Here is a 19,531-nt window from a genome sequence, read left to right on the forward strand (position 1 = left end):
TATAGTGTCCGTCTTTGTCTCTTACAGTAGTTCTGCATTTAAAGCCTATTTTGTCCAATATTAGTATAGCTACTCCTGTCCTTCTGTAGTTACTGTTTGCTTGTGAGATTGTTTTTCAGCCATTCACTTTCAGCCTCCTTGAATCTGTGGTTCTAAGGCATGTGTCTTGTATACAGCATATAGATGGGTCATATTTTCTTATCCATTCTGCCAATCTGTGTCTCATTTCTGGTGAGTTTACTCCATTAACATTCAGTATTATAACTGTTAGGAAATTGCTTACATTAGCCATCTTTTCTTTGGGTTTATGCATGTCATATGTTGTTTTTTTTCTCTTATTGTCTTTTTAGCCTTTCTTACACTTTCCTCCAATACTCTGTCTCCTCTTTTTACATTTCAACCTGCCGAACTCCCTTTTATATTTCTTGAAGGGCAGGTTTCTTATTGTCATACTCTCTTAATTTCTGTTTGTCTGTCAATATTTTCAACTCTCCATCATTTTTTAATGCAGCTTTGCTGGATAGGGAATTCTGGGCTTAAAATTTTTTCTTGTAGTACCTTAAATATGTCATGCCTCTGACTTCTTGCCTCCATGATTTCAGTGAGAAATCAGCACTTAATCTTATTGAGTTTCCTTTGTATGTGTTGGTTCTCTTTTCTCTTGCTGCCTTCAGTATTTTCTCATGTCTTGAGCATTGGATAATTTGACAAATATATGTCTTCGAGTAGTCCTGTTGAGATTTGTATTGTTTGGGGTATGCTGCACTTCCTGGACATGTAAATCCATCTCCCGCAGTAGGGTTGGGAAGTTTTCAGCCATTATTTCCTCCAACACTCCTTCTATCCCCTTTCCATTCTTTTCTCCCTCTAGCATGCCTATAATGTGTATGTTTGTGTATTTTGTGTTGTCATTTAAATCCCTATGTCCCTGCTGGATTTTTTCTGTCTTTTTAATCTATCTGTTTTTCTGTTTGATTTCAGATGTACTGTCTTCCACATTGCTAATTCTTTCCTCTCTCTGATCAAATCTGATGTTATGTGCTTCCAGTGTATTTTTGATTTCTTGGATTTTATCATTCATCTCCATCATATCCCTTGTCTTTTTATGTATGGTTACAATTTCTTCAGTATTTTTCCTAGTGTCTTCTTATATCCTTCACTTCATTAAGGTGGTCTATGATATTTGTTTGGACAGGTTTGATTAGTTGTTTGATGTTCTGTATCTCTTCCTGGTTTTTAGTCTGTTTATTGGACTGGGCCATGTCTTCCTGTTTCTTGATAAAGTTTGTAATTTTTTGTTTCTCTCTGGTCATCTTTTTATCTTGGTGGGTTTATTCAGTTGATTAGCTTCTCTCTGTAGTTTAGGGTTTTATTTAACTGCTGTTTTTGTGTGTGTGTTAAGTTTTCTCTTTGATACTTTGTTGTTTATATTCTATTTCCCTGCTGTTTTCTATGTTCCCCAGAAGGAAAAATATTAGGGCCAGAGAAAGCAAAAAAGATAAGAAGAGAAAAAGTATAATAGTAATAATAATAGTAAATGTTAGAAGAGGAACCATGTAAGACCTAGGAAAATGAATATTTAACTCATTTAAGCAGTGTAGAGTAATTGGGCTAGAAAAGGAAGTACTGTTAAAGAAATGGGAAACTGAATAGTGAAAAATATGTAGAAAGAAGTAAAAGGCCAGAATGATGAGGGGAGTGGAATGGAAAAGGAAAGAACAAAAAGAATAAAAATTGATAAATGAAAGAAACAGAATGGATGAGATAGAAATAAAAACCAGATAAATTGAGGACTAAACATAGAGAGGTGGAACGTAGAGAGAGTGGAAGATAGAAAGATTAGGGAAGGAAAAGAGATAGCGTTGGTAGACAAAAGTGGTATACACAGAAGAGGGGAAATCAAGGAAGAGGAAGCACAGCAAACAAGAAACAAGCCAGCAGCACCAAACTGAAAAGAAAAAAGGGGGTGGGGAGAAAGAGGGAAGAAAAACAAGAAAATAATATAAACAAACACACAAATAAGCAGTCGAACAAAATTAAGGAAACTGCTTTCCCTCTTAAGACTCTGCGGAGCTTCTCAGGCTGTCAGTGTTCATCAATCAGTTACCCTGCAGCCTTCTGTGTGCAGGTTTTGAAGTGGATTTTAGTGAGTAAACTAAGTTAAATTTTTACGAAAAATAACCTTTTTTTAAGGAAAAGTAAGAGACCCAAGAGAAACTAATATAAAAATAATGTCTGCGTTTTCTGTGTTCTAAATAATCAGCTGGATGTTTGATATCCTGGTGGTTCACTATTCTAAAAGGAACTGGGAATCGAACTAAGGACCTCATATATTCAAGATGGAAACTCCTCCACTGAGCTAAACTTCCTCATTGGGTCAGTTCTTCAGAAAGCTATCTAGTTACTTTTCCTTGGTCAGGTTTGACTCTTTGTAGTTGGATAAATTCCTGCTGATTAGGAGTCTATTCCTGTCCCCTTTCTATTCTTACTGCTTTCTCTCCCTGGTCAGCAGGACACAATAGTCTGTGTGAGCTGTTCCACCATCACCTTTCCCAGTCAGGTTGAGTTCCCTTTTGAAATTCAAATGGGACCCTGGTGACTGAACTCTCCGCAGAAATAAATAAGTCCCAAGCCTCTTCTATACCACCTCTTTCTCCCTAGGGACCCTAAATAGGCTCTTGGAAGCTTATTAATCTCTTCTGACTGCCTGCCTCCTTTAGGGGAGTTGAAATTTTGATAGTTTTCAGCACAGGAATAGTCACTTGCCTGACTTTGTCCTCTCCCAGGCCAAGTTCCTCTCTCCCAGGGCACTAAGGTAAATCAGGGTGTCTCAGCAAAATTTGCCTCTCCCCTGTTCTTGGTGCCACCTTGAGCCAGCTGGTATGCTCCTCAAAGCTCACAGGGGGTCCAGGCAATCAAACCCACCAAAAGGAAACCCCTCTCCACCCTTCACCAGAACCCTGCAACTCTCAGAGAATACTTCCTCCTGCTGGGTGGCTGGTGGAGTTGGGGCCCACTGTGGCTTTTTGCTTTGAGGGTGGGTCTTAGCCATCCTGCAGTTTCCAGCCACAAGGGCAAGAAATTCATGGTTTTACCTTGAGCAATTTATCTCTTTGTCAAACTCTCTCCAGATTGATGCCCTGAAGCCTGATGCTCTTTGGTTTCCCAAAACAACTCATTTGGGCAGGATCTTTCCCCCACTTAGCAATTTTTTGCCAGAGAGATGGTGAGTGTGTACGTAAACCTATGTCATCTTGCCCCCTCTCTCTCTGGTTTCTTAATGAACTCTTTAGTCCCTTGCCTACACTATGGCATGTCCTTAAATTCTTTTATTTAGCATAAGCCTAGAACCTAGAAGCCCCAAAACCAGAGCCATCCAGTAATATTTGGTGAGCCAAGGCCAGAAGACAGAGAGGCAATTGGTACTCCCCACCCCTGCTGGAGACTGAATCAATGCTTTATTTGTCATGTGGGAATTTTATCCAGTTTCAACAAGAGTGCTGGATCCGTGTTCCCTTAACCACAGTAGAATAGCCAGAGGGTTTTACACCTTGTCAGGTAGAGACTACTCCTCCTAACCAGCAGGAAGTAGCTACAGAATGACCATCTCCTTTCAGCGCCCCCTAGAATAAGGGTGTAAACTCTCCAAGAGGGGATTTGAGGTAGGTTAGTGTATTGAAAGGGGGAAATTGGCTGGCCCAGAAGACAGCAATAACCAACAGACAACATGGCTGACAGACCACATGGCCATGAGACCCTGCCCGGAGACCTCTTGAGAAGAAGGCTGCCAGAAATGCCCTGCAAGATCCCAGCCATGAGAATCTCATTTGGAATGAGAATCCACTTGAAGGTGAAGGGAAAAACCCAGATACACTGAAAAGTCCTCACCATTGGCCCCTGAGAAAAGACAGGTGGGACAAGGGCAACCTATCAGAACAGCAAACAGCTAGGGCTCCACCCCAACATTCTGAAGGGGGAGAAGGAAAGACTTTAAAAAACCCTGACCTAGGGCCCCACACTTGCAACTCACCCTGCCATGTGCCTGCGGTCCATGCCTTGGACTGTGTATTTTTCTTATTTTCTTATTTCTTAATAAACTCTGTGCTGCCTTGCAAAACAAAAAAAAAAAAAAAAAAAAAAAAAAAGGGAAATTAAAGAAGAGTGGATTTGTCTGATAGAATAAGAAATTTAAGAGATGGACAGTCTAACAAAAGAATGGTAGCTCAACAAAGACATTAGGGACTTAGGCTTTTTTTCTGTTCTGCCATCCTTAGTGTGTAGTCCTTTGCTTTCATGATCACAAGATGGCTTTTGTAACTCTGGGCCTTACATGTATGTTTTAGCCTAAAGAATAGGAAAGATCAAGAGGCTAAATGGAAGAATTGGTATTCTGCTAGTGAGGTTTTGTCTTTTAATTTGTCAAGGGAAGTGTCCATTAGGGATGTTTGTTTGTAGCTCATTGACCAGAATCTTGCTATTTGGCTATTTCTTCCGCAAGGAAAGCTGGGAGATTGTATATTTTAGCTTTTTAGTCTCTATAGTAGTCCTAGGAACCGAAGCGAAAAGAGTTGTGTGTAGGATTGGGTCAGCCAATCAACAATGTATGCCACCTACTTTGTTAAGATTGTTGTTAGGATTTAGTGAGACATTGTGATTAAAATGTTTCACAAAATCTAATTTAAATAAGTATAAACTTTATTTGTTATTCCTCTTGTGTTGTAGGGAATGATTTTAAAAATAAGAGGGTATCGTTGACTTAGTTTATTCTAGTTTTGTATTCAAGCCCCAGAAAACCTATGAAATTAGTTACTTATGTTAAATGACTTAAGTTTATTGCCCACGTTCTAGAAATTGGTATTTCTACCATGCATAAACACTGCATGGTTTCCAGCCAGGTCCCTGTTTTCATCTAAGAATTAGTGAGAACCATTTCCACATTTGGCTGATCTTTGTGTGTCACACATCTTTACTCTTATAATCAAGGGATTGTATTTACACCTAGGCTTCTCTTTAAGGGCTCTGTTGATTTATCTAGCACATTGTTCCACACTTCATGCCATATACCCTGTTTTCTTTTAGGTTTCTTTTTCAGTTTGGTACCATCAGTATAACCATTAGTTTTTCCTCTTCCAAAACCATTGGTGTTAAACAATGCCAGAACAGTTACTTTTTAGTTCTTCTAAAATCTTTCAGTATGTTATCCAGAAATTGAAAGTTTCTAGAATTGCCATCCAGGTTGCTGCTGATGGTATCATTTGTCCACATTAGAATCAGCTGAATTGTTTTAACTTGTAAAAATAAGTGACTTAGAGTGTGGAAACTCCTTTCTTGGTGGGAAGCATTCTATGTGGTTCTTTTTGAGAAAGGTTGTTTTCTGGGGAGTACATCTGCTTTTCTTTAAATTTCATACTGAATTATGAAAAGCAGCCTAGTGCTAATGGAAAAATAATTGGGAAAGAGGTATATCTGCAAAGTGATTAGCTCTCTTCTTGCTCTCATTAGTGAGCCACAAATACTTTTGCATTGAAAGAGTTATTACTCAGCCAGAATGAAGCTATTTTCTCAGAGATATGTGAAAAATAGCAGAAGAAACCCACAGCCAATGGCAACTCTAACCTGAACTGAGTGAGATGGCAGGTAGGTGATTTTGAAAATAGGCAAGTATCCTGGATACACATGCTAGAGCTATCATCTAGTTCTATGGCATGACGTGGAGAAAATTACCTTTAACAAAAAAAGACTTTTATAGTCACAAGGATACTGACAAAATAGTATTATTTTTCCCCTTGGAGCATGGTAAAAGATGTTAAGGAAAGGCCCAAGGAAGTAAATAAGTCCTGGAGGTGAGCTGAGAAGGAGCCTGGAGGAGTGAGACTCTTAAATGAGGTCAGAGGGAGCTAAGAAGCAGAGAAATCTCCACAGAATTTGGAAAGGACCAGAACAACTTGGAGGATGTATTAATATAATGGAGTTGGAGATCCTTCAGGTTTATTTCTTTGAATCTCTTAGTTTAATGAAATGCTGGTAGTTTAGTTCATAACTTCTGACACTGTTTTGTATTAAACAAGACTTTGATGTGTGTATGTGTTTATTTTTATTTTTTATGTTTTTGTTTTATTACCTGCCTTTTTTCTTTCTTTTTGTAGATATTGTTCGAAGTGATGTTGCCTTGGATAAACAGAAAGGCTGCAAGATTGCCCAGCACCCTGATATTATGCTAGAGCTACAAAGGGAGAAGGCAGCTCAGATGCATTTGGTGCTTCTAAAGGAGCAATTCTCGAATACTTACAGTAATCTCATATTAACAGGTAAGGCTACTGGAGCCAGCTGAAATCTTTGAGTTTCATAGATTGATGGCCTCCATTAGTTAGCAGCTTGATGCTTGGGAAACATTAGAGTGGGATCCAGATGAGCCCACGCCTGTCTGTCTTCACCCGCTATATCCCTTTATTTAACTGTTATGACTCCTGTCTTCATATAACAAATGTTTCTTGTAGCTTGCAGATATATTTTGGCTTGAGGTTACAGGCAATTTAGTATATATGTTCTCAAAAGATAGAACCAATGAAAGCCTAAGGAAGCCTTGTAAAAATGTGAATTTTTAATGTGTGCCAGTAGATTTGTGAGAATTACTAAATTTGGTGTCTTTTAAGAAGCAGCTATTTTCCTCTTTCTGTGTATGCCCTTTCTATGAACCCAGTGTGTATAAAGATGAAATGTAAAAGAGATAATGATCCACAGGCAGAGCTGAGAATGTTCTATTCCTCGTGGAGTTTGAAAATATCTGGGGAATTTGATTTTCTTTTTAAGAGCAGAGAGGCTATGAAACTGAGCCATACTCCCTTACATCCTTGATTCGAGGAAGAAAGTGAGTATGTGTCAGAACTCTGAGGAGAAACAACTTTTAGCAGGGTTGCCTGCAGACTTTAAAGAGCATGAGAGTGCATGCCTTCCTCTGGCTTTGAAAAAGATTGTAATAGCAGCCTCTGATGTTATTAGGGTTTTAAGTAAACTAACAAAAGCAAGCCGAGCTAACCCTTTTTCTTAAGGGTATGTAAGGCAACCCCTTATATTGATCCAAATATATGTTAACAAGTGCATGTGTTTTCTTTTGTTCCTGAATATTTAAAAAATAGAAAGATGGAATGTCTGACAGGCTATGAACAACTCACACATTTTTTTAAAAGACTCCAAGTTAGGAAAATTTTAACTTTTTTTTTTTATAGGATTCCTGGCATTTCACCAGGAATTACTGAGTGGCAACCACGTTGTTTTGCTTTCAAAAAAGCTCAAGACTCTGTTCTAACTTTTCATCTTGTACCTGGTGGAAAACCCAACGGCATAAGATGAAAGCCAGATATAAATGTGGCTTTGGTGAGCAGAGAAGAGGACTATAGATTTCTTACATATAGGCCCCAAGTTTTGTTCTTTGATAGATCATTGAGGAAGGAAAACCTAAAAGTGAATTATGGTCAATGCCTGTATATCCCTGAATTGGTTAGTGAAACTGGGTTTAAGTTGAGATGTTTGGGAAGAATATACCTTTTTCTCCAAATTTCTTCAGTTTGCCTCACATATACATAGGTACAAGTATTTAGTATTTTCCAATTCAACTATTGGAATAAAATGTTTTTTTACTTCTTCCTTATAATATATTTTAGGTATATATTCAGGGGTCACACCCTGTGTTATATAATGTGGCAAAGAAAGGGCTTAGGGTAATTCTAACCTTAAACTGTGGATTCAGAGCATGGCTTGAAGGCATATTATCTTTGAAAACACAAGTGTTCTATCGAGTTCAATGGAATTTTTTCTAATTCTCAGTAACATAATCCCTTTGAATGTTTATTCCCAGTTCAAACTGTTGGAATCAACATTGTCAACTTTTACCCTGACAACTTGCTTACTTTCCACTAAACAAACTTACCCTAGAGAAGAGCCTCTTTCCTGCTCTTACTTCTCCCAAGCTGCTTCAAAGAGTCCTCTGGCATTTTCCACATTTTTCACCCAAATGCCTGTGCAGAGGTGGTACCTCACTGCAGACTGAGCATTTGGTGTGCCCTGGTTTGTTTACATGAAAGTTCAAAAGGTTTTTCTTCCAGGTGTTATGAAGAGGTGGAGTCATTTCAGTTTAGCACCAATGTTAAAACTATTTTAATGTCCTTTAAGTCTTTGGTTTTACACAATGTGGTTTTCTAATTGTTATGAAGTTTAATCCTTGATTTCTTATATAAATCTTGAGAACATGGTCTCCAGACAGCTAAACATAATATTTAAACATAACTAAACTAACTTTTGTAAATATTTCCCTTTTCAGTGATGAATGTATATTGGTAAGGAGGGTAAGGTTGAAGGGCCAGAGACTTCTCAAAAGAAGTGACTTTCTTTACCAACACATTTGAAACACCTACTCTAGGATTTCTGCTTGGTGATGTTCCACTTCTTTTGTATAACTCTGGCATAATGTTTGTAATATCGGCAATGAAAATATTCGTGTGGGAACAGGATAAGGAAATTGGGACTCTAAAATCTCAGAAAAAGATCACTTTTTCACACACCCGCCCCCAGTTATTTACATAATTTTATGTATATGTGTAGCAGTGCTTTATAACTAAGTCCTGGTTGTTTAGTGGTTTGTTCTTTATTTTTAAAATATAACAACTAAGATCATAGTATAGTAAAAAAAATTAATAAAGTGATTGAAATGTCAGATGGTTAAAAGCATGTTAAAAGTGATATTGTTCTCCAGCTTACAAGCAAATTCTTGTTTTTAGGTATTATGCCTTTAGTTGATATGACAGTCAGCTCTTGAGGTGCAAGGCATGCCTTCACATTCTGCATTCTAGCTGATGAGCCATCTCTTTCACCAACCCATCCTATGAGGACAAATGAGATTCTAGTATGAGAGTCTTTCTACCCACTTAATAAATGGAAACAACTCTGTAGTGATAGCCTAGTTAATGGAAACTAATCCAATTCTTTAGTGTGTATATCTCATTGAAGTATTCCTTATTATTGCATCATATTTCTAGGAAAGTGGGTTTTTTTCATGTATTTTTGCATGGTTTTAAACTTGTCTTAATATTTTCATGTGAATGATTTACATGGTATTGGAAATAATGTTAACCTCACCTAGCCTAGAGAGATTTTGAAATAAACTCTTAAGTTTATGGGAAGGTGATGGAGTAATTCTAGTACAGCATCAATAAAAACATTATTTAAAATATTGATGAGTCTTCACACTGACTCACTAACACATGCATGTATGTTTGTCCTGCAGCTTCTTGTTAATCACTGTCAATCCCAGATAATATATTGTTCTCAAATAGTGACAGGTGAGAGGGGAGTTGGGTAGGATCCTTTAAGAAAGAACAGGAATCATGTCTTATACTTCTTTGTGCTCCCATGATTCTTACTGTTGAAAATATTAGGCTGTGTACATAATGAGTGAATTCACTTGAAGACTGCTTATTAAGGGGTAACATTGACTTATAATAAATAACTTTTACTGGTTTGTTTTCAGTTATTTGTTTCCTTTCTTTTTTTTTTAAGATGTAAATTGAACTTTTGAGGATCCCTGTACTGTAATCAAATGAAAAACAGAAAGTAAAACTTAAAAGTCAGCCTTAAAAGGCAGTGTATTTTATAGGATTTGTATAGAACATAAACTCTTAGGGCAAGGAATACCATATTTGAGTAGAATTTTGGATAGTATTTAGAGCATAGTGAATGATCCTGAAATGAGGCCAATTTTTAAAAATTTTATTTGTGCTGTGAAGTCCTCTAGTCAGCCCTCTGTATCCAGGCAGCCCGAACTGTGGCCACAGTAGAAGGATGGCATTTCCCAAGACATTTTCTGATACTCTTTTATGAGGACTCTTGTCATGTTATCGACCATCACTTTTAGTTTTATACTTCTTCCTTTAGTCATTAAGAGCTCCAAACTGGACAGAGATTCCTTTGGAGCAGCTTTACTGTGTTACTGTTGGAAATGGATTGAGCAAAAGAACTTTGTACTTTTCTGTTATAAGCCATTTTACTAAATTATATCAAAAGAGCTCAAATCAGTGGAATGAGAATAGTTTCTTTTAATTTCACCAAACCATAAGGCTTGAAGGTCTATTTCTAGATAAGTATAAATCTACAGAAGTCAACAAAGTGCAAAACACTATTTTAAACTTTATTCTTCCCTCTGCAGTATCTTTCTTGATCATCCAACCTAAAGTGATCTTTTCTTCACTTTCACTGTTATTTAAGAATCGTCTGTGCCATTAATTTAGCAGTTTGATGGAAGTTTAAAATGATTTTTGCAAATACCTGTTGATTAAAACTACCTTTCAAAACCAGTTTTCCTTAGTAGTGACTTGAATAAATCATTTTCATTATCAAAATGTTTCTTATAGCTTCCCAGTAGAGTGAGTCCATTCACTGCGACTTTCAAGATCCTGTGAGATCCACCTGCGTTCTTATTGACTTGTTTCCCTTTCCTTCCAGTTAAGTGAATGTACTATAAGCGTATCTGCATAAACTGTTGCATTAAATACTCCATGTTTTCTTCTACTGTACCCTAGATGCTTGGGTCAGTTTCATGTCTCCATTTGCCAAGTTATCTCTTTGCTCATTCAAAACAATCTTTAAAACCCTTTTATACAGTAGCACCGCATATTACACTGGTCCCACAGGACAAAGGAAACATCTGCCTCGTAGACTTTCTGCTTTGTAGGGAGAGAGAAGTACATTTGTCTATCATTATGAATCCAGGCAGGTGTGACTCTAGGACAGAACCAAAACCTCTGGATAGCAGATTTATTTTTAATTTTATTAGAGAAGTTTTAGGTTTACAGAAAAATCATGCAGAGAATACAGAGTCCCCATATTCTTCCCCTCATTGCAGAGTTTTTAATATCAGGTTTTTCCTCCAGCGTTTACTTCCAAATTTATCAGAGGAAAAAATATTTAAAAAGACTTTGAAAAGTGATTAGTGTTCAGCATCGTATGCTATTTATTTGCCTTTCATTAACATATTATAGGGTGATGTGAGTTATCACCATAGAATATTCTTCTAGAATGCTAGAGACTATGTCACATATATGTATATATCTTCTAAACTGGGTTCCCAAGCCTTTTGGGGAAACTGTTCAATGTAAAAACAACTTATAGACTAGCCCTTCCAGTAATGACAGATATGCTGATAAATGACATCACTTTATTAACCCATTCTTTATAAGTACTCAAAATAGTAAGCATCATAATTATTGAACTACACTTGAAATTTTGAGGGTGATTTTTTTTTAAAGTTTTAAACATTTTATTTTATTTTTCATTTTTATTTAAGCATTTACTTTTTTCCCCTTCTTTTAAAATTTATGTTTATTTTATTATATACACTTTTAAAGATACATAGATCACACAGAATTTGAGGGTGAGTACATATGTTCAAACTCTGTAAATTCATGATTGTGGTTCTGGATTTCAGAATTCGTGAATAAAAATAAAAGAGCTTATCTTAAAGCTGGTTAAATGTAAATGAATTTTTAGGGTCTTTATCCAGAGCAGTGACTCTTAGGTTTGGGAGGGTAAAGCTTTCTTTATTAGGGATCTGGAAAAGGAGCATATTTATGTAATGAAAAGGTTTTGTGGCTTCTCATATATTCTGCCTAGTGGATAATCAACATACCTAGATTCAACACCTTAACAGCCTTTGATAAGTGCTTACTGTACGACATTCTCATTTGCCGTCAGTCACAGTACTGTGCTGTGTCATTTTTTGGGGTACCCATCATCACACTTCCCTAATGCTAACTATTACCAGACCAATTGCCCTTCTGCCCCTAGGCCTGGCCCCAGTGGGTCTGTACATTATGGATCCTGGCTGACTTAGACTAGGCCAATTGGTTATGACCTGAACACCTTTGATGATGGTATGCTAGTTTCTTCTCTTTCTTGACAATTTATTTTCTTAACCTTCTTATGTCATAACTAGGAACTATATAAAAGAAAGGAAAACTGGAAAGAGTTCTGTTGTCCAAACCCTTCTCTGTTAATATGAAATTAAACAGTGAGAATCGTGAGAGTATGTCTGATTTCATAAGGCAGATGTTCTTCCCACTTCCTTTCTCTTTGTTACAAGAAAAAAATCTTCCAAACTACAGATGTCACTGAGTTTATCTAAGTGCCTTCCTTTTAAAAACAAACTTTTCTCCTCAATTGTGGAAGTAATATATGCTCATTGAAGAAAAGTGGGAAATCCTCTTAAATTAGGGATAACCAATATATGTATTTTTAATGTTTAAAACAACTAAAATTTTATGAAATATATATATATAGTTCTAGATCCTACTTTCCCAATTAAAATTATATAATGACTATTTCCCACCTTGATAATATTCTTTGATAATATTTCTGAAAGCCATGTAATATTCTTTCTTATGGTTATGATAAATATATTTATTATAATATTGGTATTTAATGATGTTTATTTCTTAATAATAAGAGTTTATGTAGGTTAATTGTATAAATTTGAAAAAGATAGAAAAGGAAAAAAAGTCATCCATAATTGCATTACTTGGAGATGATGGCTGTTAAAATTTTGTTATATTATCTATATCAATCTAATCTAATCTATATATCTATTATAATTTAAATTGTATGTTAAATTATATATGAATTGTATATTAGACTGCATATATTTAAACTATATATACAGTTTAAAAATAGAAATTACTTTTAGGGCTAACTTTTGATATTAAAATTGTTAACATTGAAAAGTTGTGTATACATTCTGATCTTAACTTTTCTTATAAATTTATTCGATGTTTTAATATTATAAAAAGAAATGTTTAGTTTAATTAATTAAAAATATAGAGATAAATAAGGAAAAAGATAATCATGTTCTTTTCCTGGTCCCCTCTGTTTCTATCCCTAAAAGTAACCAGTATTTAATGTTTATACTTCCATGACTTTTTAAAATGCCTCATACATTATATTTACTTGCATAGATTTTTAAAAATTTTTTGTTCTTAATACAAAAGGGGTACAAATATAAACATTATTTTAAAATATGTTTTTTTTGTGGTTTTTTTTTTTTTTGCTCTGGCCCTTAATGGGGTGCATTACATCTCTCTACATTAATTCACATAGCTCTAACTCATTATTTTTAGTTCTTTGCATAATATTCTATAGTATTGATAGCACTGAATATAACATACTTTGTTGAACCATTCCCCTTTTAATGTACATTTGTATGTATATAATTTGCCTCTACACACCATGCTGGAATAAAGATGTTTGTGTATATATCCTCATTTACTGATGCATTTATTTCTGTAGAGTAAATGTCTCAAAGTGGAATGTCTGAATTAAAAGGTGTATGTGTATTTTTAAGTTTTATAAAGTTAGGTTTATTAAGGTATGATTTATATGCAGCAAAAAGTAATTCTGATAGATGTGTGTAGTAGATAGTCATGTCACCACTATCACCATCAGTATTAGAAGAAATTGTTACCCTGAAAAGTTCTCTCTGCCTATTTCATAGCCAGTCTCCTTTCCCAGTCCCTAGTCTTTAGCTGCCTCTCATAGAATATCTGTCTCTAAAGATTTTTTCTTTTCCGAATGTCATATCAATGGATGGTAAAATATTCATGTGTGTCTGGCTTCTTTCACTTAGCATAATGCTTTTGAGATTCAGCCATCATATAATTCATGTGATAGCAGTATTTCATTCCTTTTTATTGCTGAATAGTGTTCTAGTAAATGGATATTCCACAATTTGTTTATCCTTTCATCTGTTGATGGACATTGGTTTGTTTATAGTTTTTGACATTTTTGAATAAAGTTCCTATAAACATTTGCTTTCAGATCTTTACGTTGACATATGTTTTCATTTCTCTTGGGTAGATGCTTAGGAGTGGGATTGCTTGGTTTTATGGTAAGCGTATGTTTAACTTCTTAAGAAACTACCAAATTTTTCAAAAGTAGCTGTACCCTTGTGTTCCCAGTAGTAGTGTGTGAGAGTTCTAGTTTCTCCACATCCTCTTCTTCGTATTGTCTCTTTCAAATTTAAGTTATTCTACTGGACATGTAATGGTATCTTATTGCGGTTTTAATTTGCATTTCCTTTTAAGATTAATGATATCAGGCAGCTCTTCATGAGCTTATTTACTATTCATATATCTTCTTTAGTAAAGTGCCTGCTCAAATCTTTTGTCCATTTTAAAATTAATGAGTTTTGCTTTCTATTTTATTGAGTTTTGAGAATAGGTATGTGCCTTTATTAGATAGGTGTTTTGCAAATATTTTCTTCCTGACTTCTCTTTTAATTTCCTTAACAGTGTATTTCTTTTGAAAAGCGCAAGCTTTTAGTTGTGGCAAACTTGAATTTATGAATTTTTCTTTTATTAAAAAAATCCTTTTTCTTTTAATACATCTTGACGGATTATTTTCAGAAAGGATTATAGCGGTTCACATTCCCACTAGCAGTATATAAGAGCAATTACTTCCCAGCATTCTTATTAGTATTGGATGCTGGTGCTCTTTGGAATCTTTTTCAGTCTAACAGGTGAAAAAGAGAATCTTGTTGCAATTTTCTGATTATAGTCAAGGTGAGAGAAAACATTCTTTTGCCACTGAATTGAAACACCATATATGTTATCAATTCTACTCCCACATATACCTATTTCTGAACTCTAATTTCTTTCATTTTTCTATTCTTTATTTATGTGCCAATGATATACTGTTTTGGTATCTGTTAAGGCTTATTATTATCCACTCCTTCATTTTTGATTTTCAAGGTTTTTGTGACTATTCTCATAATAATTATTTTTTCCAAATGAACTTTTTAGTCTTTTTCTCCAGTTCAAGGAAATTCATCACTGGATTCTGATTGGAATTACATTCAGTATGTTCCCTAATTTGAGCATGTATATTCCTCTACATGTTCAGTTTTTGTTTTATATTGTTTGATGATATTTTATAATTTTCTTCCTATAACTTGTTAAATTTATTCTTTAATATGTTGAAGTATTGTTGATGTTGAGAATGAATTTCTTTATAACTTATTATTATAGAGGGGAGCTATTGATTTTTAAAATACTTAGCTTCTATCCATCCCTTATACCAATTTTTAAAATTAATAGCTCATTAATAAAGCTTCTTGAGTTTCAGTAGTACACAATGCTATCAAAGACAAAGATAGATTTAGATTTGTTCTAAATTTTTACCAATTATTTTTAAAATTTTCATTTAAATTTCTTAAAACCTCCAGAGCAGTTTGAAAATATTGTTGATAGCTGCTTTTAAATGATTTTGCAGAAAATAACTTCAATATTTCATGTGCATAAACATCTGAATATTTTTCCACTAAAACCAATACCTTTAAATCTAAATAAATAAATATATATATTTCAAAATGGGGATACCTTTTATTTCTGATTCTAATAGATATAAATTAGTGTTTTGATTAATATTCTTTGAAATAATTTTACTCACATACACACATATATAAGTCATAAACATATAGAAAACACACATACACCTAATTCTACAAACAAGTAATACAATATATGCTTTGTGTTTTGTAATCTCCCTTATTATTTTGTGGACATCTTCTATGTTATTGAATATAGGTTCACATTATCATTTTCCATTGCTATATTAAAATTACATTGTATGGCTATATCTTAATTGTTAAAGTGATCTTCTATTGATTGACGTAATGGTTGTCTCTAATTTTTCATGATTATAAACAATGTCATGATGAACATCACTGCATATATATATATTTGTACAATTCCTGGAAGTGTGATTGTTGTGTCAAAGGAATGCATATTTAAAATTTTAATGCATTTAATAAGTGGACTTCCAGAAAGGACATGCCTGTTTATACTTCTACCACCTCTACCCGAGAAAGTTCTTTTATTTTCTCTTTGGCTAATGCTGATTATTTTCAGTCTTTTTATGCCAATATAATGGACTAATTGATATGGTATTGTTTTTTATTTACTTTTCATTGATTACTAGTGAGGTTAACTGTCTTTTTAGAATTCTTAGCTATTTGTATTTCTTGTGGGAATTGTCTCTTTCTTTTGTCGGCTTTATTATTGGGGAGTTTGTATATTTCCTATTGAATTGTAAAATCTCTTTCTGCATTAGGGATAATATCTTTTGTCATGTATATTGCAAAACTGTATTCTTACGTTTTTTAAAATTTGTTTTTATTATTTGTATTATTTAGTAGTCTTTACATTTTGTTTTTTCTTTTTTTCTCTTTCTCTGTCTATGCTAAACCCTGCCAGCTAGCAGTTTGGAGGTTGTCTCTAACCAGGCTGTGATGCCCCTAGTCTAGAACCAGGTCTTACAGTGATGTTTGGGGGACTCCTGCTCTGTGGTGATATTTGGGATGTTGCACATCCAGTCTCTGAGCCACATAGCTTGCTTGAGTTCTAGGTTGCAGGGCTATGAATTAATCTTCCCTGTCCTACAGCCCTCCTCTCCCCTGCTCCATGCTGCTTTCTTCCTTCCTGCTGCTTCCTGTCAACTGTTGCCTCTGACAGCAGGCCAACAGCACGTTCTTTTGTCCAAGTTAGTCAGATTCTGGTCTCCCATCTCTTGCAGTGTACTTTTAGTCCACATTATCTCTTAGCATTCAAACTACTGGCTGCCACTTTGACAGTGATGAGGTTGGCGGGTTTAGAGTAGGAACTACTTTAGATATGGCAGTCAGGGAAGGCCTCTCTCAGCTGAGACCTTTCAGCTGTGTGCTTACTAATATGTTTTAAGTCTCACAATCCCCATCATTAATAGATGGATAGTAATGCATTGCTTTTTTCTTATGGTTTTTTTTGGGAATCATAGCCTCAGAGCATGTCAAAACTGGAGGAATAATGCCTTGCTCTTGTATTTGAATAATAAATTAGAGTATGAAAAATTCTTCAAAAATGGTAAGAGATACACTTCATCCTTTTATAGTGGTCCCTTAAAGCAGAAATGTGCAAATGGTTGGGCAGCTTTTAGTTCCATATAGTGTATGGGTTCAACATGTGAATTCTGAGATCAGATACTCTGAGTTTGAATCTATATCAGGTACTTATTAGTTCTGTTATCTTGGGCAGGTTTTTTAAAAATCTTCTTTTGAGTTTTAACTTCCTTTAGGTGTAAAATAGTGATTGCACCAGTACCTACTTCAGAGAATTGTTTGAGGATTAGATGAAATTATATACATAATGTATTTAGCACAGACACATAGTATTAAATAAGTGTTGGATTTTATTATTATGATTAATATTACTATGCTTCCAAAAGAAAATTTTGTCCTTGGCTAGCTCAGTTTCTTTTCTCTTGCTGAAATCTCTCTGGTTTTATTTTATTTTATTTATTTTTTAACATGAAACTTTTTAATAATAATCTTGAAAGGAAAGGGAGATCCTAATAAATCATCCATTCCACCAAGGAGATAAAAGGACAACCAGTTCCCTATGCTTGCTGTTTCCAAACCTTTGTGTTAAAGCATACTTTTTTTTTCCCAAATTCTACTCAATTTATTCATTTTTTAAAAAATGTGGAACGCTTCACGAATTTGTGTGTCATCCTTGCGCAGGGGCCATGCTAATCTTCTCTGTGTCGTTCCAATTTTAGTATATGTGCTGCCGAAGCGAGCACTCTCTCTGGTTTTAAAGCTTCAGTTGATGCAATGGTAAGATGGAACCAATCAGAAAGAGTCAGCACTCCCCTGCCCCCCGATGGTGCCTTCATCTGTTTGCTTGTTGTTCTTACTCCTTGTTTTTGCTTTGTGCTCGTCTGCTCATTGTTTTCTCGTTGTCTGCTTGTGCTTTTTGCTTATTGTCTGCTTGTTTTTCTTTTCATTGTCTGCTTGTTGTCCATTTGTTTTTTCTTTAGGAGGTGTTGGGTACGGAACCTGGAACCTCCCATGTGGGAGGCAGGTACTCAACTGCTTGAGCCACATGGACTCCCTGCTTGTTTTGTTTTTGCTTGTTGTCTTGCTCATTGTTTTTGCTCATTTTCTGCTTGCTTTTTCTAATTGTCTGTTTCCTCTTTTTCTCTTGTCTGCTCGCTGTTTTTTCTTGTCTGCTTTTTTTGTTCAAGGTCTGCCCTTTTCTGCTTGTTGTTTGTTTTTTTAGGAGGCATTGGGCATTAAATCCAGGATCTCCCATGTGGGAGGCAGGTACACTCAACTGCTTGGGCCATATCTGCTCCCCCAGAAATAGTTTTGAGCTCTGCTATTAACTTGTGATAACTTTGTGATAAATCTCTCCAACACCCTGAAATTTGGATTTCTCAGTTATAGGATGTGTGTAAGAATTAGTGAAATAAAGTGCAAAGATTCACTCAGTCTTCTGGAAAGTAAAGGTCAGAAACAGTGTCATGTGGCAAGCATTGTTCATACTCTTTTGGCCAAGTATTTTGAGCTCTGGAAGGCATGATACTAACTAGATGAATATTAGATGGTATTAGAATTCTGGCTGATAACCGAAAATGAATCTCTGAGGCTAAGCAGAATAGGTATTAGATGGTATTTTAAATATTCAGAATGAGCCTAATGCTATTATTAATACCATGAAATGTCTGTATAAAAGTCAGTGGTCATGCACAAGTCAGTGGCCATGCACAAAAGTCATGAGGTTAAAAAAAACACATGGCGGCGGACTTGGCCCAGTGGTTAGGGTGTCCGTCTACCACATGGTCACCTGGGTTGTTTTATTTTTGGCAATTGTAAATGATGTTCCTATGAAAACCGGTGTGCAAATGTTTGTTTGTGTTATTGCTTTGATTTATATTTCCCTAATAGCCAGTGATGTTGAACATGTTTTCATGTGGGTGGTTTTTTTTTGCATTTTTATTTCTTTAGAAAAATGTCTTCTTAGGTCTTTTGCCCATTTTTAATTGGGCCATTTGTCTTTTTATTGTTGAATTCTAGGATTGCTTTATATATCATGGATATTTGACCCTTGACAGATGTGTCATTTCCAAATATTTTCTCCCATTGAGTAGGCTTCCATTTTCCCTCTTCATGAAGTCCTTTGAGGTGCAGAAGTGTTTAACTTTGAGGAGGTCCCATTTATCTATTTTTTTTTCTTTCATTGCTTGGGCTTTGGGTATAAGATTTAAGAGACCCCCACCTACTATAAGGTTTTGTGGATGTTTCCCTTTGTTTTCTTCTAGAAGTTTTATGGCACTGGCTTTTATGTTTTAGATATTTCATCAATTTTGAGTTGATTCTTGTATAGGGAGTGGGATTAGGGGTTTTCTTTCATTCTTTTGGTTATGAATATCCAGCTCCCCCAGCACCATTTGCTGAAGAGACTGTTCTGTCCCAGAAAAATAGACTTGGTATGCTTATCAAAAATCATTTGCCAAAACAGATGAGGGTCTATTTTTGAACTCTCATTTTGATTCCATTGATCAATATGTCTGTCTATATACTAATATCATGCTGTTTTCACCACTGTAGCTTTATAATATGCTTCAAGATCAGAAAGCATGAGTCCTCTGACTCTGTTCTTTTTTAGAAAATTTT

The 19,531-nt window shown here is 35.2% G+C and overlaps 1 protein-coding gene and 1 non-coding gene across 2 annotated transcripts in view; one reads left to right on the forward strand and one right to left on the reverse strand.

Moving 5' to 3' along the window:
* HPSE2 (heparanase 2 (inactive)) overlaps positions 1–19,531 on the forward strand; it is an 827,209-nt gene that overhangs the window by 124,816 nt on the left and 682,862 nt on the right. The window contains exon 3 of the mRNA XM_004457034.4: positions 6,147–6,308. Within this exon, the coding sequence (XP_004457091.1) occupies positions 6,147–6,308 (162 nt within the window). The remainder of the gene's footprint in view (positions 1–6,146; positions 6,309–19,531) is intronic.
* LOC111763808 (U6 spliceosomal RNA) lies at positions 17,549–17,655 on the reverse strand. Its single transcript, XR_002796584.2, has one exon. It is a non-coding gene; the product is annotated as a U6 spliceosomal RNA (small nuclear RNA).

The sequence above is a fragment of the Dasypus novemcinctus genome, chromosome 6 (genome assembly GCF_030445035.2).
Source record: "Dasypus novemcinctus isolate mDasNov1 chromosome 6, mDasNov1.1.hap2, whole genome shotgun sequence".
Classification (NCBI taxonomy): Eukaryota; Metazoa; Chordata; class Mammalia; order Cingulata; family Dasypodidae; genus Dasypus; species Dasypus novemcinctus.